This window comes from Procambarus clarkii, chromosome 77, assembly GCF_040958095.1.
Source record: "Procambarus clarkii isolate CNS0578487 chromosome 77, FALCON_Pclarkii_2.0, whole genome shotgun sequence".
NCBI classification, from domain to species: domain Eukaryota; kingdom Metazoa; phylum Arthropoda; class Malacostraca; order Decapoda; family Cambaridae; genus Procambarus; species Procambarus clarkii.
The window spans coordinates 16368131-16394671 of NC_091226.1; the positions used below are offsets into that span (position 1 = coordinate 16368131).

At 46.0% G+C, this 26541-nt stretch overlaps 1 protein-coding gene across 1 annotated transcript; it reads left to right on the plus strand.

Annotated features, from left to right (window-relative positions):
• The first annotated feature begins 4626 nt into the window (after positions 1-4626).
• Positions 4627-24880, plus strand: LOC123750094 (homeotic protein distal-less). Its single transcript, XM_069314008.1, has 2 exons — positions 4627-4767; positions 22027-24880. The coding sequence occupies exons 1-2, from the start codon at positions 4627-4629 to the stop codon at positions 22540-22542; spliced, it is 657 nt and encodes a 218-aa protein (XP_069170109.1). The 3' UTR covers positions 22543-24880.
• The last annotated feature ends 1661 nt before the right edge of the window (positions 24881-26541 follow it).

Here is a 26541-nt window from a genome sequence, read left to right on the forward strand (position 1 = left end):
GTGCCACTTTCACCACTGCTTCTCTACCTTCTCCACCTCTGGTTCATACGGGCTCACCGTAGCCCGTGCTACTGGAACTTATCGTTCTGAGTAGCGAATCTTAAACAACTAACAACTCTGGTTCACCCACCACTACTCCCACTTCACCTCTACTTAAGGCACTTCTCGCAACACGTCAGAGTCCATAAACACACTTTAAAATGCACTCGTTGCCTTAAGTGTCTCTCCACTATCTCGCTCGCTTACACCCACGTGAATAAGTGAGTGAGTGAGTCAAGCTCCCTATTGTGAAGTGGATAGCTTCCAAGTGGATAGCTATCCACTTCGAAGTGAAGTGGATAGCTTCCAAGTGGATAGCTATCCACTTCGAAGTGAAGTGGATAGCTATCCACTTCGAAGTGAAGTGGATAGCTTCCAAGTGGATAGCTATCCACTTCGAAGTGAAATGGATAGCTTCCAAGTGGATAGCTATCCACTTCGAAGTGAAATGGATAGCTTCCTCTCCTTTGCAATCGAGAACGACCCGGTTCGAGCCCCGGCCATGAACGGACGATTTGGCACGGATCTTTTCTTTGCTTACTCAGCAGTAATTGAAGACCTGGTTGTAAAATGATTAGCGGATTGTGCTCTGGGGAAAAATCAAGACAAAACATGTTAATAATAGTGAGAAGACGTGTAAATAAGTCAGAAAACGTGTAAACAACAGTCAGAAGACATGTATGTAGCCTCCAGGGAGCCGGTCATCCGAGCGGACAGCACGCTGGTCTTGTGATCCTGTGGTCCTGGGTTCGATCCCAGGCGCCGGCGAGAAACAATGGGCAGAGTTTCTTTCACCCTATGCCCCTGTTACCTAGCAGTAAAATAGGTACCTGGGTGTTAGTCAGCTGTCACGGGCTGCTTCCTGGGGGTGGAGGCCTGGTCGAGGACCGGGCCGCGGGGACACTAAAAAGCCCCGAAATCATCTCAAGATAACCTCAAGATAACCTCCAGTATAAAGTGGCGCGCGCATAAACAAATTACGGGATCACCATAGCCCGTGCTACATGGACATTTCGTTCTTAGCTAAATCTCAAACAACAACAACAACACGAGCACCAGCAACATATCTGTAACTTTAACCCGCTGATCCTAACTTAACTCCTAACTTCTCATGCCAAATACCTACCATTATCTAGTTCCCTTTCCATAACCCGCAAATCCCTTACTAATTAACCTAAAAGGAGGCACCGTAACTACCCTGATATGTAAACAATCAATGCTAATGACGCTACAAGAGCTAAGACCTCTCACCCGTTATCTTGGGGTTATCTTGAGATGATTTCGGGGCTTTTTAGTGTCCCCGCGGCCCGGTCCTCGACCAGGCCTCCACCCCCAGGAAGCAGCCAGTCACAGCTGACTAACACCCAGGTACCTATTTTACTGCTAGGTAACAGGGGCATAGGGTGAAAGAAACTCTGCCCATTGTTTCTCGCCGGCGCCTGGGATCGAACCCAGGACCACAGGATCACAAGTGCAGCGTGCTGTCCGCTCGGCCCGTACTAATAAAAAAGAGATATGATGAGCTTCTTAAACTCTCAAGCCGTAGCCTGCGCAAGATAGCCTCAGCCAATCGTCTAATGTCCATGTGAAATTAATAGTCCACCTCATTATGGCATGGAACGACGTGGTTTCTTAATTAATAGCCCGTTTTATTGTGAAAAGTAATTTGGTAATTAGCTGGGGAATTGTGTATCTTTTCGTCGACTGCGATTAAGCCTGTAATTATCGTATTACAGTGGGTGTGTGTGTTGGTTTTGCGTGAGGCGCTCAGAGTAAAAACAGGAGTTATGTCTAGCCTACCTACCCCCACCAGCCTAATTTTCCTGTGAAGAGGTTGGTGATGTTCAGGAGGATGGAGAGGTTTCCCCAGAGAGCAAGTGCCTGTTAAGGGCAAGCCTAATGGGTAAGAGGGGTAGGGGAAGCCTAATGGGTAAGAGGGGTAGGGGAAGCCTAATGGGTAAGAGGGGTAGGGGAAGCCCAATGGGTAAGAGGGGTAGGGGAAGCCTAATGGGTAAGAGGGGTAGGGGAAGCCTAATGGGTAAGAGGGGTAGGGGAAGCCTAATGGGTAAGAGGGGTAGGGGAAGCCCAATGGGTAAGAGGGGTAGGGGAAGCCTAATGGGTAAGAGGGGTAGGGGAAGCCTAATGGGTAAGAGGGGTAGGGGAAGCCTAATGGGTAAGAGGGGTAGGGGAAGCCTAATGGGTAAGAGGGGTAGGGGAAGCCCAATGGGTAAGAGGGGTAGGGGAAACCTAATGGGTAAGAGGGGTAGGGGAAACCTAATGGGTAAGAGGGGTAGGGGAAGCCTAATGGGTAAGAGGGGTAGGGGAAACCTAATGGGTAAGAGGGGGGGGAAGCCTAATATAGAGTGAAAGCCTATTTTTTTAAGATTCTAAAATCTCACATCAAATAGGTTTATCTTTCTCTTTTATCTAAAGTTTATTAGTTTGTTACTCCAAAAATGAGGTATTTTAGTATAATAGTTGAAATATGATAAAAATAGTAAGGCTGTATATTAGAATCGAACCCTGGCCTTCAAAGTATCATATGAATGTACTTCCAACATACCCACTATTTACTTCTCGTATTCACTTGATATTTCTCGCGACTGCTTTAAGCCACATTAAAGGCTATCTTGAGATGATTTCGGGGCTTTGTGTCCCCGCGGCCCGGTCCTCGACCAGGCCTCCACCCTCAGGAAGCAGCCCGTGACAGCTGACTAACACCCAGGTACCTATTATACTGCTAGGTAACAGGGGCATAGGGTGAAAGAAACTCTGCCCAATGTTTCTCGCCGGCGCCTGGGATCGAACCCCGGACCACAGGATCACAAGTCCAGCGTGCTGTCTGTGCGACCGGCTCCCTACTGCCTAAGAGAGAGAGCTTTATCAAGCTTTACAACCAGGCTGTGTATAGTGAACATGTATTGGCAATTTGTTTGTTACCGAAGTAACTACCTTACCTACCTTGAGGTTACCTTGAGGTGCTTCCGGGGCTTAGCGTCCCCGCGGCCCGGTCGTCGACCAGGCCTCCTCGTTGCGACTACAGACAGAGCGAAGGCGAGTACTGATTCACTATACTTTCACTTAATGTTTTTGTTGAGTTTGTTGCATAATATTAGGATAGGTTGGGTTAGGTTAGGATGCGTTGGGTTATGCTTGGTTAGGTTAGGTTATCTTAGGATAGGTTGAGTTGGGTTAGGTTAGGTTATCTTAGGATAGGTTGGGTTGGGTTAGGTTATCTTAGGATAGGTTGGGTTGTGCTAGGTTATGTTATCTTAGGATAGGTTGGGTTGGGTTAGCTTAAGTTATCTTAGGATAGGTTGGGTTGGGTTAGCTTAAGTTATCTTAGGATAGGTTGGGTTGAGGTAGGTTAGACTAGATTTGTTTCCATTGATATAAGACAGTGCGACCGTCACACCTCTTTGGTAAACAGACTTGGAATAATTGCTATAAACAGACTTGGAATAATTGCTAAAAACAGACTTGGAATAATTGCTAAAAACAGACTTGGAATCATTACTAGTTTGTTATGGTGATAATACTACACTTATCTAACCCAAGGTTACCCTTAGACAGGGTGCACGGTACACGGTACACTGTGAACGGACCGTGCAGGACTACGACTCTGTAAAGGGTTCGAACCTAAGTCGTTCTCACTGGTGGGGTGAGATGGGTAATCTGTATACTAGAAGAATAATGTTAGATCCCTCTTAGTTTTACCTATAAGAATTCACGACAGTATAATTTATATCAAGTGCATCTCGGGCTTTCTAAAGTCTAAATTTATGAATTTACTTTATGTTGACCAGGAGATATACTAGAAGGTGAAGGGACGACGACGTTTCGGTCCGTCCTGGACCATTCTCAAGTCGATTGTAACACACTAGAAGGTGAAGGGACGATGACGTTTCGGTCCGTCCTGGACCATTCTTAAGTCGATTGTGACTTGAGAATGGTCCAGGACGGACCGAAACGTCGTCGTCCCTTCAACTTTTAGTGTGTGGTTTGGTCAACATACTTCAGTCACGTTATTGTGACTCCTCGTCTGCACTTTATCAATAGCTTTTTATAATTTTATTACTGGATAATCTACATTTAAATTATATGTTTTTCGTACGAAAATAATTATACTCATAAGCAAATGGTGGTCTTATACGCCTAGCACGAAAATGGTAATTGATAATACAGCTTCCTTAACAATTATACCATAGGACTCATCCTTTCTACGGGCTCACCATATCCTGTGCTACTTGGAACTTTTTGTTCCAGGTAGCGAATCTTTCACAACAAACTCATCGATTATCACATGAAAATAGACTAGAAATAATGTGATTTAAATTATGAAACGAAATTATTCCAAACAAAAGCCATCAGAATACTCTAATTATTTTTTAACTTATTTCCCATAAGTCCAAGATCTTCATAACATCACGGACCGCCCACAGGGGGCGCTAAGTCACCTACTGACCTCTCTTAATGAATTGTGAAACCTTTTGGGCCTACTCCGTCGGCGTCTCCGACTCCCCGGTGGAGGGAAAGAAGGTTGTGTGTGGTCGTGCCTTGGGTGGTAGTCGGCGGCTTGTCTAAGACATGGACGGGGGAGGAGAGCCTATTCTGTGCGACGTGTTTGGACTGCGTCGGACGTGTTTGGACTGCGTCGGACGCTCCGGCGACTTTTATCCGGTGTGGAATAATTTTGATGACGAGAGCTTGGCATGTGAAAGCACATGTGTAGGGATGGGGGGTATGTGGAATGACATGTGTAGGGGTGGGGGTATGTGGAATGACATGTGTAGGGATGGGGGGTATGTGGAATGACATGTGTAGGGGTGGGGGTATGTGGAATGACATGTGTAGGGGTGGGGGTATGTGGAATGACATGTGTAGGGATGGGGGGTATGTGGAATGACATGTGTAGGGGTGGGGGTATGTGGAATGACATGTGTAGGGGTGGGGGTATGTGGAATGACATGTGTAGGGATGGGGGGTATGTGGAATGACATGTGTAGGGGTGGGGGTATGTGGAATGACATGTGTAGGGGTGGGGGTATGTGGAATGACATGTGTAGGGATGGGGGGTATGTGGAATGACATGTGTAGGGGTGGGGGTATGTGGAATGACATGTGTAGGGGTGGGGGTATGTGGAATGACATGTGTAGGGATGGGGGGTATGTGGAATGACATGTGTAGGGGTGGGGGTATGTGGAATGACATGTGTAGGGGTGGGGGTATGTGGAATGACATGTGTAGGGGTGGGGGTATGTGGAATGACATGTGTAGGGATGGGGGTATGTGGAATGACATGTAGAGATGGAGGCATGTGGAATGACATGTAGATAGGGTAGTATATGGGGTAACAAATGTAGATGAAGAGGCATATGGAATGAGTAATTCAGTAATGATATTTTCTTCTCCTACTACCCCTATTCTTTTGGTATGTGTGTATATATATTTAACTTTATTTGAAAATGTCATTACACAAAAAAAAAACAATTATATGTATAGTATTATACTATTCTGTATACAAATAATGACAATGAAAGTTTACATGTTTAAATTGTATTTATATAGAGATAAAAACCTGAAATTCAGATTCAATTGTGTGTGTGTTTACCTGAAATATATCAAAATACGACTTAATATCCGTGACTGACATGCAGGTAGAACAAATATCTGCTTATGGGGGGGAGCTGTCCCCATGCCTGGTGGAACAAGACGAAATATAAGCTCTAAGGATTCGTTTGTTCAAGACTGGAGAGGATTGGCTTTGTGCTGAGCCCCTGGTAATGGATTGGTCATGGAGGGTGATGTACGGTGGGCCGCGGCTTTGTCGAAGGGATTAGGCATGTTTGGAAACGGAACAAGGGGTGAAGAATTGAAGAATGGGAGTGTGCCCACTTAATGTACAACAATGTATTGATGTCTTTGACTGCTAACTTTAAATTAAACTTAATTTTTGCATGTCGAATGCTATTTATATCTGAAAAAGAGAGAGAGGTGATGAAACCAAATGGAATTTGAGACGCTATCATGAGCAATATTAGAGTTTAAACAACGAAACTATTGGGGAAAGTGGTGGGTATCTTCAAGGGAAAGGGGGGTAGGGGGAAGGGGGGATATGGAACGGTAGTGGGAAAGGTCTATTAGTTACATGTTAAAGGCATCAGGTACTTTGTTCCCCAGCAGGGGTCTTAGGCGCTATCGGTGGTAGATCTCTGATCTTTTTCTCCATCTTTCGCACTTCTTCCTGTCTCCTCCTCTCTCTCTCTCTGTCGCTCTTTCTCGCTCTCTCTCTCTCTCTCTCTCTCTCTCTCTCTCTCTCTCTCTCTCTCTCTCTCTCTCTCTCTCTCTCTCTCTCTCACTCACTCACTCACACTCTCTCTCTCTCTCTCTTTCTGTCTTTGTCTCACTCTCTCTCTCTTTCTGTATCTGTCTGTCTCTCTCTTTCTGACTCTGTCTCACTCTCTCTTTCTGTCTGTCTCACTTTCTCTCTCTTTCTGTCTCTGTCTGTCTCTCTCTCTCTCTCTCTCTCTCTCTCTCTCTCTCTCTCTCTCTCTCTCTCTCTCTCTCTCTCTCTCTCTCTCTCTCTCTCTCTCCCTCCTTCATACGTAATTTGTATCTTCACACGTAGTTGAGACATGTCAGATGCCAACAAATGATTGATTACCTGTCAAGGCCGATTGGCACAGCACTTGACGACCGAACTTAACAAACAATCATACATCTGCATGAATAATTCAAACCATTTACAAACTATATCATTTGCAATGAATGTTTATTTCTTGAAAGTGATTAGCAAATGGAATGAGTTGAAACTAGAGGCTGAGTTACACACAGAAATCACAATAGCCTGATGCATCAAATGAACAAATCCACAAGGGCCGTGACACGGGTTCGAACCTACGTCAGAGTTACACACAGAAATCACAATAGCCTGATGCATCAAATGAACAAATCCACATGGGCCGTGACGAGGGTTCGAACCTACATCACGGCTCTTGTGGGTTTGTTCATTACCCCCAGATACAATGACTACGAGGCGGGGCTCTAGAGCTGAATCTCGCATACCATAGACACAATTAGGTAAGTACTCGCGTTTCGGCCGCTTCCTGTTGGTTCCGGGAATCAATGTCCCCTGTGGCCCGGTCTTTGACCACACCTGGAAATAAATGTTGCATATATGTGCAACTAAAGTTTTGTTTTTTTGCAATATATCTTCACCAGTTTGCGCTGTTGTTGTTTAAGATTCGCTACTTGGAACAAAAAGTTCCAAGTAGCACGGGCTATGGTGATCCCGCACTAGTTTGCGCTGGGCTAATGTATACTTAAGTAGGTTTTAAGTATTCTGTAGCATCACTTTAGCCATCGTCTTGTCATATAATGTCTCCCTTTGATTGGACTCCACTATGTTATTGACTCTCAGTTATCTTGAGATGATTTCGGGGCTTAGCGTCCCCGCGGCCCGGTCCTCGACCAGGTCTCCTTTTTGTTACACACCCCCAGGAAGCAGCCCGTAGCAGCTGTCTAACTCCCAGGTACCTATTTACTGCTAGGTGAACAGGAGCATCTAGGTGAAAGAAAGTGGCCATTTGTCTCCGCCTCCACCGGGGATCGAACCCGGAACCTCAGGACTACGAATCCGAAGCGCTGTCCATTCAGCTGTTGCATAGTCGAGTATGTTGTTGTTGTTATAGATTCAGCTACTCGGAACAAGTTCCAAGTAGCACGGGCTATGGTGAGCCCGTAACTTACCTGGCACAGGAGCGGGGCAAGTAGCACGGGCTATGGTGAGCCCGTAACTTACCTGGCACAGGAGCGGGGCTGAATGAGGACGAGGACAAAATTGTTTCTGTTATATTCTGTTTATCTTGAGTTTATCTTGAGATGATTTCGGGGCTTTAGTGTCCCCGCGGCCCGGTCCTCGACCAGGCCTCCACCCCCAGGAAGCAGCCCGTGACAGCTGACTAACTCCCAGGTACCTATTTACTGCTAAGTAACAGGGGCATTCAGGGTGAAAGAAACTTTGCCCATTTGTTTCTGCTTCGTGCGGGAATCGAACCCGCGCCACAGAATTACGAGTCCTGCGCGCTATCCACCAGGCTACGAGGCCCCTAAATTGTTAATTTCACCTTCACCTCTCTTCCACTATCATCTTCCCCTCTTCCATTCTCCATCTTTGATATAGTTCCATTCCTTACCCACTCTCGTCTCTCCATATTCCACCTCCCTCCCATCCTCTCCACCTGTTCCACCTCCCTTCCATCCTCTCCACCTGTTCCACCTCCCTCCCATCCTCTCCACCTGTTCCACCTCCCTCCCATCCTCTCCACCTGTTCCACCTCCCTCCCATCCTCTCCACCTGTTCCACCTCCCTCCCATCCTCTCCACCTGTTCCACCTCCCTCCCATCCTCTCCACCTGTTCCACCTCCCTCCCATCCTCTCCACCTGTTCCACCTCCCTCGGGGCCACCGTTCCGCGATATCATTTTAGATTATTAGGCTTTGGGAAAATAATGAGAATTACGTGTCCAGAGCGGCCGTCGACCCGGCCACCAGCCCTCGCCCCTTTGTTATGGCGACGCGCTCAAGCTGTTGAATTTATTACTCTGGTGTGGAAGGAGGCAAGTTCACTGTTACGCTTTAAATGCTTGGAAATGTCCGCTCAGATTCGCCAGTTACAAGATTGGGGAGGGGGGTACATGGAGAAGATTGGGGAGGGGGGTACATGGAGAAGATTGGGGAGGGGGGTACATGGAGAAGATTGGGGAGGGGGGTACATGGAGAAGATTGGGGAGTAGAGAGGGAGTTGAGAGAGAGAGAGAGAGAGTAGAGAGAGTAGAGAGAGAGAGAGAGAGTAGTGGGAGTAGAGAGAGAGAGAGAGAGAGAGAGAGAGAGAGAGAGAGAGAGAGAGAGAGAGAGAGAGAGAGAGAGAGAGAGTAGTGGGAGTATAGAGAGAGAGAGTAGTGGGAGTAGAGAGAGAGAGTAGTGGGAGTAGAGAGAGAGAGAGTAGTGGGAGTAGAGAGAGAGAGAGAGAGAGAGAGAGAGTAGTGGGAGTAGAGAGAGAGAGAGAGAGAGAGAGAGAGAGAGAGAGAGAGAGAGTAGTGGGAGTAGAGAGAGAGAGAGAAGAGAGAGAGAGAGAGTAGTGGGAGTAGAGAGAGAGAGAGAGAGAGTAGTGGGAGTAGAGAGAGAGAGAAGAGAGAGAGAGAGAGAGAGAGAAAGTAGTGGGAGTAGAGAGAGAGAGAAGAGAGAGAAGAGAGAGAGAGAGAGAGTAGTGGGAGTAGAGAGAGAGAGAGAGAGAGAGAGAGAGAGAGAGAGAGAGAGTAGTGGGAGTAGAGAGAGAGAGAGAGAGTAGTGGGAGTAGAGAGAGAGAGAGAGAGAGAGAGAGAGAGAGAGAGAGAGAGAGAGAGAGTAGTGGGAGTAGAGAGAGAGAGAGAGAGAGTAGTGGGAGTAGAGAGAGAGAGAGAGAGAGAGAGAGAGTAGTGGGAGTAGAGAGAGAGAGTAGTGAGAGTAGAGAGAGAGAGAGAGAGTAGAGAGAGAGAGAGAGTAGAGAGAGAGAGAAAGCCGCTTGAGATCTCGGATGATCTGATGCAGTTTCTCTAAGACAGTACAAAGCAATACACCATGACTGACTACTAAGGATAGTCATCATATCCAGAGTATATCCAGAGTATATCCAGAGTATACCCAGAGTATATCCAGAGTATATCCAGAGTAGCTATACCTCTCTACCAGTCACGGAACTGATGGCTGTTGGTATGGGGAACAAGAGTCAACAAAAACAATTATATAGTTCCAATTGCCTTATAATAATACTCATTACTAAATTATTATCTGTATACAAATGACTGATAATCAAGAGTCAGATCCACCTGTTTCGTTAGTACTTTAAGAGTAACGATGAGGACCATAGTACATATATGACTTAATGCACAATTAGAAAGTAGAAATTGGTATTATTGAATTTGTACAAACCGGAAAAGATTTTGTATTTAACTTGCAAATTAACTAATTACTAATTTACTAACAAACTAATTACTAATTAACTAGTCACAAGAATATTAAAATAGCTGAATCTTGGCCACAGGAATATTAAAATGACTGAATCTTGGCCACAGGAATATTAAAATGACTGAATCTTGGCCACAGGAATATTAAAATGACTGAATCTTGGCCACAGGAATATTAAAATGACTGAATCTTGGCCACAGGAATATTAAAAAGACTGAATTTTGGCCACAGGAATATTAAAAAGACTGAATCTTGGCCACAGGAATATTAAAATGACTGAATCTTGGCCACAGGAATATTAAAATGACTGAATCTTGGCCACAGGAATATTAAAAAGACTGAATCTTGGCCACAGGAATATTAAAAAGACTGAATCTTGGCCACAGGAATATTAAAATGACTGAATCTTGGCCACAGGAATATTAAAATGACTGAATCTTGGCCACAGGAATATTAAAAAGACTGAATTTTGGCCACAGGAATATTAAAAAGACTGAATCTTGGCCACAGGAATATTAAAATGACTGAATCTTGGCCACAGGAATATTAAAATGACTGAATCTTGGCCACAGGAATATTAAAATGACTGAATCTTGGCCACAGGAATATTAAAATGACTGAATCTTGGCCACAGGAATATTAAAAAGACTGAATTTTGGCCACAGGAATATTAAAAAGACTGAATCTTGGCCACAGGAATATTAAAATGACTGAATCTTGGCCACAGGAATATTAAAATGACTGAATCTTGGCCACAGGAATATTAAAAAGACTGAATCTTGGCCACAGGAATATTAAAAAGACTGAATCTTGGCCACAGGAATATTAAAATGACTGAATCTTGGCCACAGGAATATTAAAATGACTGAATCTTGGCCACAGGAATATTAAAAAGACTGAATTTTGGCCACAGGAATATTAAAAAGACTGAATCTTGGCCACAGGAATATTAAAATGACTGAATCTTGGCCACAGGAATATTAAAATGACTGAATCTTGGCCACAGGAATATTAAAATGACTGAATCTTGGCCACAGGAATATTAAAATGACTGAATCTTGGCCACAGGAATATTAAAAAGACTGAATCTTGGCCACAGGAATATTAAAAAGACTGAATCTTGGCCACAGGAATATTAAAATGACTGAATCTTGGCCACAGGAATATTAAAATGACTGAATCTTGGCCACAGGAATATTAAAATGACTGAATCTTGGCCACAGGAATATCAAAATGACTGAATCTTGGCCACAGGAATATTAAAAAGACTGAATCTTGGCCAGACGAAGTGCCAGGAGCGTGTATTTTAAATTTTAAATTTTGCCCCGAGGGGCGAGTTTATTGGGCAGCGTCACTCATCCTGTGAGTGGACACACCGCCATAGTGACAGTATTGGGCAGCGTCACTCATCCTGTGAGTGGACACACCGCCATAGTGACAGTATTGGGCAGCGCCGCTCATCTTGTGAGTGGACACACCGCCATAGTGACAGTATTGGGCAGCGCCACTCATCCTGTGAGTGGACACACCGCCATAGTGACAGTATTGGGCAGCGTCACTCATCCTGTGAGTGGACACACCGCCATAGTGACAGTATTGGGCAGCGCCACTCATCCTGTGAGTGAACACACCGCCATAGTGACAGTATTGGGCAGCGCCACTCATCCTGTGAGTGGACACACCGCCATAGTGACAGTATTGGGCAGCGCCACTCATCCTGTGAGTGAACACACCGCCATAGTGACAGTATTGGGCAGCGCCACTCATCCTGTGAGTGGACACACCGCCATAGTGACAGTATTGGGCAGCGCCACTCATCTTGTGAGTGGACACACCACCATAGTGACAGTATTGGGCAGCGTCACTCATCCTGTGAGTGGACACACCGCCATAGTGACAGTATTGGGCAGCGCCACTCATCCTGTGAGTGAACACACCGCCATAGTGACAGTATTGGGCAGCGTCACTCATCCTGTGAGTGGACACACCGCCATAGTGACAGTATTGGGCAGCGTCACTCATCCTGTAAGTGGACACACCGCCATAGTGACAGTATTGGGCAGCGTCACTCATCCTGTGAGTGGACACACCGCCATAGTGACAGTATTGGGCAGCGTCACTCATCCTGTAAGTGGACACACCGCCATAGTGACAGTATTGGGCAGCGCCACTCATCCTGTGAGTGAACACACCGCCATAGGAGCATGTACAACACTCCCCAATAGGAAGAAAACCCGCTGGGTTGTTCATCCTGTCACTTGTACCCAGACACAGCTGGGACTTGCTTAACTGTCTCAAGTGAACAGCTCCTCAAACAAGAAGATTAACATTTATCAACCCTTAAAAGCTTACGTTATCTTGCGGGTGCAAAATGGGGAAACCTTTTGCTGCACCTTACACCACAACACATACTCGTGAACTGCTCGCCAGAACAAACGGTGCGATAAAAAAGATAATAAACAAGAAGAGAGAAGCCTTCAGTCTCCGTGGTGTAGTGGTAAGACACTCGCCTGGCGTTCCGCGAGCGCTATGTCATGGGTTCGTATCCTGGCCGGGGAGGATTTACTGGGCGCAATTCCTTAACTGTAGCCTCTGTTTAACGCAACAGTAAAATGTGTACTTGGTTGTAACAACGTAACGGTTGTAACGGCGGGGATCGTATTCCAGGGACCTGCCCGAAACGCTACGCGTACTAGTGGCTCTACAAGAATGTAACAACTCTTGTATATATCTGAAAAAAAAGCGCTGATAGCGAGGTGGGTGGCGTGAAGAGGTCAACCATGTGGCGGTGGGAGAGGTGGTTGGGCAGTGTGGTGGGTCTTGGACCCGAGGGACAGGCTCCAGGTGGGAGAGGTAGTGCTGGTTAGACCAGAGGGCTGCGGTGGAACAGGGAGGAGAGGGTTGATTAGGGGGATGGGATGGAAAGGGTTAGTCTGAGGAGGTTATCTTGAGATGATTTCGGGGCTTTAGTGTCCCCGCGGCCCGGTCCTCGACCAGGCCTCGACCCCCAGGAAGCAGCCCGTGACAGCTGACTAACTCCCAGGTACCTATTTTACTGCTAGGTAACAGAGGAGAGGTGAGTTGCTATGTGTACTTACGTAATATGCTTGCGGTTCAGCTTCGGCTCTTTGGTCCCGTCAGTCAACTCTCCAAGTCTAATGGGCTCTATTATATCTACATTTGAGTATGGTATTATATTTCTCAGTGAACAAATCCACAAGGGCCGTGACGAGGATTCGAACCTGCGTCCGGGAGCATCCCAGACACTGCCTTAATCGACTGAGCTACGACAGGGTTAAAAGGGTTGAAACCGAAGTTCTACTGAACTTACTGAATCCCGTAGCCTCTCCGAGGCACAAACCAGTCCTTGGACGCAGGTTCGAATCCTCGTCACGACCCTTGTGGATTTGTTAACAAGAATCCTCCTAAGATCTTGAGAGAAGAGACCACAGTCCTGAGAGAGAGAGAAGGGCCTGAGGTAGGATGGAGAGTAATGAGAAGGAAGGAACTATCAGGGGGAAGCGATTGATTGATTGATGAAGATTAAGCCACCCAAAAGGTGGCACGGGCATGAATATCCCGTAAGTGGTGGCCCTTTTGAGCCATTACCAGTATCAAGAGCTGATATTGGAGATCTGTGGAGGTGCGACTGCACCCTACGTGACGGGAGATGTCTCCCATCAGGGGAAAGCGTCAAGCCATTACAACTATATAGCACTGGGAAGGGGCCAGGCTAAGGATTTGGGATGGGACGGAGGGAAAGGAATGGTGCCTAATGGTAGCGGTGAGGTAAACACAAGAGACTTCATCAATGGACACCCTGTCTTCTCTCACATTGATTTTGTTGTGTTTCCTAATGCCTTTTAGGGAAATAATGGATATTGGTCAGTTACCTGTCCCGAACCTCTCCTCCATTACCCTTCGTCCCTTCCTGCCCATTAGTCTCCACCACCCTTACCACCCAGAACTATCCTTCATTTCCTCTTTACCATACATTTGCTCCATCAACTTCCCTCGCCTATTCCAGAGGATAAGACATAAACATCTTGAATTGTCTTTCAACTTGCCGACACGAGGCCGGAGCTCACTTCGTGGCTTATCTCTTGATAATCCAAGCTCTCTACACTAACTTATGGAAGGGGAAGAGTCTGCGCAACTTTATACATTACCCGTGATGGAAAAAAAAGTTGTATGAGCCACGCAAGCCGTCTGTGGTGTTGTATAAGTTGCATCATACATTTTATCCAGAAATATCGACGCATTTTGCAAAGCTGATGATTTAGTATACAACAGAGTGTATACTAAATCATCCTGTATACAGCTGTATACAGCTGTATACAGCTGTATACAGCTGTATACAGCTCTGTACACGAAGTAGTGAAATTGCTGGTATAACAAGATTTATTCTTTGGTATACTCGACTTTAAACATAGGTTATAGGTTATCTTGAGATGATTTCGGGGCTTTTTAGTGTCCCCGCGGCCCGGTCCTCGACCAGGCCTCCACCCCCAGGAAGCAACCCGTGACAGCTGACTAACACCCAGGTACCTATTTTACTAGGTCCCTAAGCATTTTCTGAAGGAATGGTATAATGTGTGAAATATACTTGTATGTTGTGCTTGTCTCGTCTCTCAAGGGTCATACTTAGTGAAGCAGGAGGTATATTGGACGTAAAATATACCAGTGGGTAATGGCAATGATGACCAGACCACACACTAGAAATTGAAGGGACGACGACGTTTCGGTCCGTCCTGGACCATTCTCAAGTCGATTGTGATGGTCCAGGACGGACCGAAACGTCGTCGTCCCTTCAATTTCTAGTGTGTGGTCTGGTCAACATACTTCAGCCACGTTATTGTGACTCCTCGTCTGCTAATGGCAATGATGTTCTTGTGTTCCCTAAAGCCTTTCCTTAATCTCATATGCGGAACAGTAGTCTTAAGACTTTAAAAGATTCGGCCAAGAATTCTTGGCAGGAGAGAATATTCTTGGCCACATATAAATGGTCATCTGGACTTAAGGTCGTTGGCAAGTCCCGCCTCCTCCACTCCCTCAGTCTTACCCAGAGTAAGACTTAAGACTTTTATCTTCACCTTCTTTATTCCAACCTTTATACATATAGTCCGGGAGACTATATGTATAAAGTCCTGGATATACATATTGCATATAGCCCTAAGGACCATTCAGGCTTGTTCGCATTTGTGTTCCTCACATGTGCTCCAAAGAAGGAGGTGATTTGATAAAATGCTAAGCCCAAGATTACCATCCGAGTGCCGGCGGGGAAGTGGTTGCGAGAGAGAGTACTTCCTCTCTCTCTCTTCCTATAGCATATTTCAAAACACATTCCAGTTTATTCGAGAGGAGGGCTCTAGGAGCTTCTACTGTATTGATGGAGTACCGTAAATGTATTTTTTGTAACAGTCGATGTATTTTTTAATCAGTCGATTAAGGCAGTGTCTGGGATGCTCTCGGACGCAGGTTCGAATCCTCGTCACGGCCCTTGTGGATTTTTTTTTTTTTTGTAGTTTGAAGGTGCGAAAATAATATTGCATTATTTTCAGTGACTTGTGTTTTTAATTGAGAAGTTCGTGTTGAGATATATATGGAAATTTGTCTATTGCATCATGTGAAACAGTGAATTAAGAGACTTATTGGAATAGAAATCAGGCGCTAGATTCATAAAGAAGTTACGCAAGCACTTACGAACCTTGGACCAGATTCACGAAGCAGTTACGCAAGAACTTACGAACCTGTCCATCTTTTCTCAATCTTTGGCGGCTTTGTTTACAATTATTAAACAGTTAATGAGCTCCGAAGCACCAGGAGGCTGTTTATAACAATAACAACAGTTGATTGGCAAGTTTTCACGCTTGTAAACTGTTTAATAAATATAACCAAAGGCGTCAAAGATTGAGGAAAGATGTACACGTTCGTAAGTGCTTGTGTAACTGCTTCGTGAATCTGGCTCCAAGTTCGTAAGTACTTGCGTAACTGCTTCGTAGCTGGCCCCTGGAAGCAAGGAGGGTATGAGAGTGTGACTCATGATATAGTGAGTGTGACTCATGCTATAGTGAGTGAGTGTGACTCATGAGTATCTGGGTGAATGAGCTTCAGTAATCAAGTTTATGGCCAGATGAGGGAGACTTTCGAAGCGTCCTGAGGGACATGTGCGGGCGCACGCGTGTGTGTGTGTGTGTGTGTGTGTGTGTGTGTGTGTGTGTGTGTGTGTGTTAGGTCTGGTGCTGAAGGAAGGGGCGGGACCTGACAGACTTGCTGAAGGATAAATGGTCGTTGAAACAAAAGGCAGGAGAACTGAGTCTTTGACCGCCCGCCTTGAGAAGTTGGCCCCCCGCACCCACTCCCCGCACGCACACACGCACACACACACACACACACACACACACACACACACACACACACACACACACACACACACACACTCACATGTGGTGGAGGCTGACTCCATATACAGTGTCAAGTGTAGATATGATAGAGTCCAGTAGGCTCAGGAACCTGTACACCAGTTGATTGACGGTTGAGAGGCGGGACCAAAGAGCCAGAGCTCAACCCCCGCAAGGACTGATAGGTAAGCATTCTCTATGTGTGTGTGTGTGTGTATTTACTATTTGTCTCTGCAAAATCGAGCTACTAGCTCTTGGACCCCGCCTTTCTAACCAATTGATTTTTCTTTTATTATGTATACTACATATATTTATCTTACACGTGCACATACACACACACATCTCCAGGAAGCAGCCCGTAGCAGCTGTCTAACTCCCCGGTACCTATTTACTGCTAGGTGAACAGGGGCACCAGGGCGAAAGAAACCGATTTGTTTCTGCCTCTGCCACAGTATATATATATATATATATATATATATATATATATATATATATATATATATATATATACTTTTTACCATGCACAGCTGGCTATGACAGCGTCCATGAAAGTAGGAAAAAGTCAACTTTCACTCCCTTCATTGTGCGGACGACGACAGACAGACAGACAGACAGACAGACAGACAGAAACCGTGAATATAAAACCCATCTCTGTGGCGGAGATTCAGCCAAGCTGTAAACCTTAAAGTATTTACCAATTTCATTCCCTGAATCTCTTTCTTCGTGTCTGTTTTTCTTATTCAAGATGCATTTCTATCGCTTCCTTCCCCTCTTTTGAAATTGAAATTGAAATAAGTTTATTGAGATAAAATACACACAAAGGGATGAGGTCATGTTATTCTCACACCGATTCCTTCCTTCTATTAATTAACTTTCCTTTAGTCGTTCCCAGCACACTAATTCACTCTACACGTTCCTGCTTCACTTAATCACCCTCCTAACCTTGAGCTGGTTCCGGGGCTTAGCGTCCCCGCGGCCCGGTCGTCGACCAGGCCTCCTGGTTGCTGGACTGGTCAACCAGGCTGTTGCACGCGGCTGCTCGCAGCCTGATAATCCCTGGTCCTGACAGATGTATGTGTCCCTAGGGAGCCGGTCGGCCGAGCGGACAGCATGCGGTACTTGTGATCCTGTGGTCCTGGGTTCGATCCCAGGCGCCGGCGAGAAACAATGGGCAGAGTTTCTTTCACCCTATGCCCCTGTTACCTAGCAGTAAAATAGGTACCTGGGTGTTAGTCAGCTGTCACGGGCTGCTTCCTGGGGGTGGAGGCCTGGTCGAGGACCGGGCCGCGGGGACACTAAAGCCCCGAAATCATCTCAAGATAACCTATACTCTTTAATATCCAACTTAACCCTATCTTAACCTTACGAAAATAAGAGGTCAAATATCTAGGTTCGCAAGTTCGAATCCTCGTCACGGCCCTTGTGGATTTGTTCAAATATCTAGTTTTCTGTCTATACAGTATACCTAGGTCATAAAAGTATTTGTGTATACGTCTGATACCATACTACTTGTGTAAAGGAGGAAATGTATATGTTTATCTCTCAGAACGTTTGGTAATATGTTTATTGTTTGTGATGTGTGTCTATGTATGTATTAACACGATGTACTGAACGGGGTGAGAATAGCTTGAGCTACCTCATCCCTTTGTGTGTATTTTACCTCAATAAACTTATTTCAATTTCAATTTCAATCTAGTTTTCATAAGCTCTAGGCAACGAATGTCATCATTAGGATGTTAGTCAACCTGTCTACTCTTCAACCCCGGCTTCAATATTCCGATAAGACCCGATAAAACGAATCGTCTGTGTGGAGCGACTTGAGTTTACGCTTGGAATCCCCCATTGTGTGAAATCTGATATGAAGATGAGATTACCCACTGGGCAGACGAAGTCGTGAGAATGGATTTATTTACAACGCCTTGAAGGTGGTAGGAGGGGTAACTCTTTTATTGACCGCTGGCTGTGGTCTTCTGTCGAACCTAGCGTCGAGGAGAGGTTTTATTAGAGTTCTTCACATGTTCTTCAAGCTCTCTCTCTCTTGTTGGCATGATAGAGGCTCGACGACCGGGCCGCGGGGACGCTAAGCCCCGGAAACACCTCAAGGTATAATGTAGATTGTTTTTAAAGAATATCTATACTATAAAAGCAAGAATATCTGGTTATCTAAAGATGGGGGCCAGATGCTTAATACTACCCTCACGCATATTTGCAGGGGGAATGGTCTGCTTGAGTAGACAGACATAGGCTGGTCTGGGTAGGCCTACGTTAAATGCTTTAAGAAATATTAGCATCTACAAAGACGGCCCCCCCCCCATTTTCCTGGAGTCAAGTGTAAACCACTTTGCATGATTTCTGTTGAGTTATTAGTAAAAACAAACAGACAATGGGAAGAATGGAAGAGAGGTTTGAATGGGGAAGGTTGAAGAGAAAGACCTGGGTATAACTGTATGTATAAACATATATCCTCCTTTTCCCTCTATCCCATACCTTCCCATCCTTCCCTACTCTATATTCCACCCCATACCTACACACCTTTCCTTCTCAGTGTCATTAAACCCTTCCCTTTCCTCCCGTTCCGCAATAACCTGTCTTTCTTCCCCACGTTCCTTCGTTTTCCTGTGCCGACAAATGTCTGTGTCCCGCCCCTTTCCATGAAAACCCTCACTGTTCCACCTATCACAACATATTGTCCCTTGCTGTGCCCCCAGACCCCCATCCCTTCCCTTCCACCGCGCCGACACACACCCCCAAGACTATCCCTTATCCTTGCCACATCTACACCTCACTCACCCATCCCCTCCCACAATGTAGTCACACCTGACTTCTTTTCCACGCACTCCTCCTTCCCTATCACCATCCATTGTTCCCCCCTTCCATCTTCTGTCCCTCTGACACTCGCTACCTTTATCCTATACTGTTCCGTCGACACACGCCATCTTTCTCTCCCACTTTTCCACATACGGCCGGAGATGGGAAGGGGGTAGACGGTACTAGACGGGCAGGGAGTCGTTGGGTACAATCTACCCTTGTATCGGGCTGGTATCACGGGTGGTATCGGGCGGCCTGGATGCCCGGATATCAACTTGTTCCATCTTGACCTATCGCAGCTAAACCGGGAGAAGCATTTGTATACATGTTATGCCCTAACCGGAAGCAGATAGAGTGAGAGAGGGGGGAGGGGAGGAGGTTGTATACATGGAGTTGTATTCATGGAGTAAGGGAAGGGAATTGATAGGAAAGTGCCAAGTCTTCACTGGGAAGAGATCAGGATAAAGACCTGACTTAAGATCCATTTTTGATAGATCAATTAAAGGGCGATTTGAGTAGGATCATTGGTACACATTTGTCTCACTAATTCATTGTTAATATTTACTATCTTTTGCTATTATTATCCATTGATTGATTGATTGATAAAGATTAAGCCACCCAAAAGGTGGCACGGGCATGAATAGCCCGTAAGTGGTGGCCCTTTTGAGCCATTACCAGTATCAAGAGCTGATACTGGAGATCTGTGGAGGTGCGACTGCACCCTGCGAGACGGGAGATGTCTCCCGGACCAAATGGTGACCAAATGGTGTATTATCCATCCCGCCAAACACACACCGAAACTACGACGTTGGTACAACGTTCGAACAAGTTTTAACACCACCTAACCAGTTATAACAACGAGTATAGCAGGTTGTAACAATGTTCTAATACGTCATAAACACGTTAAGCCAAGATATAACAACTTTTTTTCAAGTTGTAACAAGCGGAAAATAGAGACAGTTTCGGTTTGTGTTTCCAGGGATGTGTGGGCCCTAATACACCATTTATCCATGGTGTATTATCCATGTGTGGGCCTGTTGGTGGGTATGGATAGAAGCTGCATCGTATGGGCCAATAGGCCTTCTGCAGTTCATATGCGACTCATATTTCTGTCTACCTAATTCACATTCATTTTTCATTGTCCCTCACCTCACTCCACCACTCTCTCCTACCTATATATGTCCAATACTTGACCTGTAAATCATTCCTTCTGATGTATTAATATACGAAAGTACTTAAGGAAATTCCTGTTTTAATTCTTGATGTCAGACATCCTCCGTGTTCTGACACTGACACATTTCTCATCACGTTATCTTGAGATGATTTCGGGGCTTTAGTGTCCCCGCGGCCCGGTCCTCGACCAGGCCTCCACCCCCAGGAAGCAGCCCGTGACAGCTGACTAACACCCAGGTACCTATTTACTGCTAGGTAACAGGGGCCTTCAGGGTGAAAGAAACTTTGCCCATTTGTTTCTGCCTCGTGCGGGAATCGAACCCGCGCCACAGAATTACGAGTCCTGCGCGCTATCCACCAGGCTACGAGACGTTAATTTTCGTGATTTACACACACATATATATATAAAACTCCTCACCCCTGAAGGATTCGAACCCAGACAGCCAAGGGTCCACGCACCTTGGCGAGTACACAGAAGAAACAGGAGAGGTGAGGGAAGCATTTGTCAATTTTTGTGTATCTTCGACACAGCCACACTGACGCGGTTAGAAGCGCGAGGAAGGAATTAGACTCCTGTTGTGACTTTTAATGTCGCGAGTATTGCTCCACATTGACATACTCGCCCTCATATAAAATGAATAAGAGGAAAGCACCAAGCCATCATGACTAAATAGCACTGGGAAGGGGTCATGATAAGGATTTGGGATGGGACGGGGGGAAAGGAATGGTGCCCAACCACTTGTGGACGGTCGGGGATTGAACCCCGACCTGCATGAAGCAAAACCGTCGCTCTACCGTCTAGCTCAAGTGCTTGGAGTACTCACCTTCAAGAAACTCCTGTCTTAAGTATGTCTTAAAAATCCGCACAACATTCTGGTCTTAGTGTAACATAATTACAATCGAGTCTCAAGCACACGAAGACATCAGAGTTAACTACCGAATTACGAGGCTTAAGGTCGTTCCCGGAGTGTATAGATTCTCAGCGATAACAGGGCAGTTAGCAGATAAACAGGGCAGTTAGCACCCTAAGACCCAACGCCGCAGGAAGCGATGACGGCGGCGACGTGGGAACTAGACAGTGTCTCATTATATATGCCTTTACCTGACTTTGTGGGCCCTCCAGGTAGCTGCCGAAGGTAGGCCTACTCTCTCTCTCACCTGTCCCCCCTCCCCGCCACCCATCCCCCTGTCCCCCCAGGGTTCAGGGCATCCACCAGATGTCCCCAAGGGCATCCCTGCCCACTAATCTGTCGACCCCGGGGCGTGTCTGGCCCGGCTTAAATTCACAATGCACCAGAAACTCTTAAAACCACAATAGGGATTATTTGAATGACGGATATATATATATATATATATATATATATATATATATATATATATATATATATTTATATATATATATATATATAACAAAAATTTATTGTTTACATATTTCGTAGCTCTAGTAATACTTAATTACAATTAACAGTACAAGCCACATTTAAATAAAATAAAAACTGGATAATATCATGCATATCACAAACTAAATATGTAGATGTATATAATAATTTATTACGTTTACAATTTAGAACTAATGTTTCATTTTTATTCCTTTTGCAGGTTAAGATCTGGTTTCAGAACCGCAGGTCCAAGTATAAGAAGCTTTACAAGGCGGCTCAGAACGGCCAGCTGCCGGGAGTCGACGCTGCTGAAATTGCTGCAGATCTGGGAGCCAACTTGTCACAGATGGTGTCGAACGGGCCTGAATCACCAAGCTCTCCAGCCACCACAGACCATGGTCACGATCAGCCACCGTCGTCTGTCGGACCCGACGGTGGCCCACTTTCTCCTCCGCCCGACGACCGCCCACAGTCTCAAACTCCAACGGTATCGAGCCACGGGGAGATGACGTCTCCTATGATGTCGGCTCCACGGGACATGATGGTGTCTCCACCAGCTCATCCGTCCAAGGACATGATGGCGATGAATCAGGCAATGGCCGCTTGCGAACAGCAGCGACGGGATCAAGCTATGATGCCGCCCCATCACCAGTGGGATCCGGCCCACTATATGTCATACTGGAACCACTATGGGGACATGGCGGCCCATCAGATGACCCATCAGATCATGACCTAAGCTCCACAGTAGAGCTCCGACCAGCGACACATCAATGACTTCAAGTTTCGAGGTCACATTGCCCTTCCCTTTGGCTCTCAAGGCCATTCCCTGAGTCTCCAGCAACGAGGATTATTCTTTCTCATGACATCTACAACTTCGAATCGTGAGAAGCTAATCAATTGCCACCTGAGGGAGCGGAGCCATCGTTGCACTGTGCAGTATATCCCTCTTCGATCCCCCCTCTCCCATCTACCCCCCCCCACAACTCCAGAACATTCCAGGGTGACATCTCAATGTGTACACATAGGCAACAAAATGTGAAGTCACATAGCGTATCGGTGCAGTGGTGTGTGTATGTGCTATGCACCTCCCTCCACTCCGTAGCCTGAGCTCACGTGCTTCACAGGATCTTAACGTGATCCCAGCTGAAACTACGTGATCCCAGCTGACCTAACGAGCTCATTAGGTCACTCCTCGTTACTAGAGTCAATTCCAGGGGGCTTATAGACTACCCCACGAATCATTTTAAGGAACCTCAGTGAATTTCATAAGGCGTAAGAGAATATAAATTACGAAACTGATCAAAACTGGCTACAGGTGACCCCAGCTGGCCGCAGGTGACCCTAGCTGGCCGCAGGTGACCCCAGCTGGCCGCAGGTGACCCCAACTGGCCGCAGGTGACCCCAACTGGCCGCAGGTGACCCCAACTGGCCGCAGGTGACCCCAACTGGCCGCAGGTAACCGCAGCTGGTCGCAGGTGACCCCAACTGGCCGCAGGTAACCGCAGCTGGTACCAGGTAACCACAGCTGGCCGCAGGTGACCCCAACTGGCCGTAGGTGACCCTAGCTGGCCGCAGGTGACCCTAGCTGGCCACAGGTGACCACAGCTGGCCACAGGTGACCCCAGCTGGCCACAGGTGACCCCAGCTGGCCGCAGGTGACCCCAGCTGGCCGCAGGTGACCCCAGCTGGCCGCAGGTGACCACAGCTGGCTACAGGTGACCACAGCTGGCTACAGGTGATCCCAGCTGGTCACATGTGACCCCAGCTGGTCACAGGTGACCCCAGCTGGCCGCAGGTAACCCCAGCTGGCCACAGATGACCCCAGCTGGCCACAGATGACCCCAGCTGGCCACAGATGACCCCAGCTGGCCACAGATGACCCCAGCTGGCCACAGGTGACCCCAGCTGGTCACAGGTAACCCCAGCTGGCCGCAGCTGGCCACAGATAACCCCAGCAGGTCTGCTATGTTCAGACAGAAGATGAAAGGGCCATCAGGCCCACTGTATTATGATGTATGATTAGCGCGTATATGATGTATGAATTTATTACCATTGGCTCTTAATAAATGCATGTTGTATTATTGTCTATGTGTGCAATAAACTCCGTTTTCAGTGCTCGTGTAATCCTGTGGTTCTTAGAGCGGTTAGAAGTATTCTTTAAGACTATCCAAGAAGTTTCAAGTCATTTATATCATGGTGTACCACAGTGGCATTGAAAGCTGTTTATTTACCTATTTCTTCTACGTAAGTCTACACTGATTGAGGCGAAATTTTGTGCTTTGATTTATTTTCGACATTTGTTTCAGCATGCTGTTGTTGTTGTAGATTCAGCTATGAACAAAAAGTTCCAAGTAGCACGGGCTATGGTGAGCCCGCATCCAGCATGCTTTTTCTTACCCAGCTTTTGGGCTCATTTTCTTGATTTTTCTTACCCATTCACAGCTTTTGGGCTCATTTTCTTGATTTTTCTTACCCATTCACAGCTTTTGGGCTCATTTTCTTGATTTTTCTTACCCATTCACAGCTTTTGGGCTCATTTTCTTGATTTTCCTCATTTCTCTTCCAGTCTTCTCCTGTTGGTTCCTTTCCCTTTCCTTGACAATCTTTTTCCTGTTCCATTTCTCTTTCCCCCTCTAGAACCTTCTTATCCTCTATTTCTCTCTACAATGTTTTTCCTGTTCCATTTCTCTTTCCCCCTCTAGAACCTTCTTATCCTATATTTCTCTCTACAATGTTTTCCCTGTTCTTCTCCATCTCTCTATCTCTTCCCTTCTCTACTCACTTCTTCCCACAGATCAATAATTACTCAATCAGTATTTTATACTTTTATTCAAAACTCTCTTTACTTTTACAAATTTTAATATGTTTACCTAATGATATTTGGTGTCATTACAAGGCCGAATGTTCACTGTTCACCTTGTTCAGTGAACAGTGAACACGGTCGTTGTAAATATAGATATATATATATTTTTACTTTCTATTTATTTTCTGGTTCATCTAACAGCGAAGGATGTTTTTATCTCTGTATATATTGTAACATATGTTTGTGTAAATATATTCTCTATAACTGATAATGTTTTTTATCTTACTGTATAATTTGTACTTAAATGGTTTCCATATGTGCGGAAGTACATATGTACATACATGGCAGTATACATATGTACATACATGGCAGTATACATATGTACATACATGGCAGTATACATATGTACATACATGGCAGTATACATATGTACATACATGGCAGTATACATATGTACATACATGGCAGTATACATATGTACATACATGGCAGTATACATATGTACATACATGGCAGTATACATATGTACATACATGGCAGTATACATATGTACATACATGGCAGTATACATATGTATATATAGTGTCATTTGAAGGAAGATAACTATCAGGAGAATGCGGCGTCAAGCCATTACGACTATATAGCACTTGGAAGAGGGTCAGGATAAGGATTTGGGATGGGACGGGGGGAAAGGAATGGTGCCCCAACCACTTGTGGACGGTGGGGGATTGAACGCCGACCTGAATGAAGCGAGACCGTCGCTCTACCGTCCAGCCCAAGTGGTTGGGTGTCATTCGAATGCACCCTGTCTCACACACACACAATTCCCGTAGGAGAGACTACGGGAATTAAACCTCACTTCGCTGGAAGACAGAAGAGTTAGGGGGAACATGATCACCACATTCAAGATTCTGAAGGGAATTGATAGGGTAGATAAAGACAGTCTATTTAACACAAGGGGCACACGCACTAGGGGACACAGGTGGAAATTGAGTGCCTAAATGAGCCATAGAGACGTTAGAAAGAATTTTTTCAGTGTCAGAGTAGTAGACAAATTGTATGCATTAGGCAGTAATGTGGTGGAGGCTGACTCCATACACAGTTTCAAGTGTAGATATGAGAGCCCAATAGGCTCAGGAACCTGTACACCAGTTGATTGACAGTTGAGAAGCGGGACCAAAGAGCCTGAGCTCAACCCCCGCAAGCACAATTAGGTGCTTGCGGGGGTTGCACACACACACACACAGGCTTGTGGAGGCTGACTCCATACACAGTTTCAAGTGTAGATATGATAGAGCCCAATAGGCTCAGGAACCTATACACCAGTTGACTGACAGTTGAGAGGCGGGACCAAAGAGCCAGAGCTCAACCCCCGCAAGCACAATTAGGTGCTTGCGGGGGTTGCACACACACACACACACAGGCTTGTGGAGGCTGACTCCATACACAGTTTCAAGTGTAGATATGATAGAGCCCAATAGGCTCAGGAACCTATACACCAGTTGACTGACAGTTGAGAGGCGGGACCAAAGAGCCAGAGCTCAACCCCCGCAAGCACAATTAGGTGCTTGCGGGGGTTGCACACACACACACACAGGCTTGTGGAGGCTGACTCCATACACAGTTTCAAGTGTAGATATGACAGAGCCCAATAGGCTCAGGAACATGTACACCAGTTGATTGACAGTTGAGAGGCGGGACCAAAGAGCCAGAGCTCAACCCCCGCAAGCACAATTAGGTGCTTGCGGGGGTTGCACACACACACACACACAGGCTTGTGGAGGCTGACTCCATACACAGTTTCAAGTGTAGATATGATAGAGCCCAATAGGCTCAGGAACCTATACACCAGTTGACTGACAGTTGAGAGGCGGGACCAAAGAGCCAGAGCTCAACCCCTGCAAGCACATCTAGGTGAATACTGAATAACAA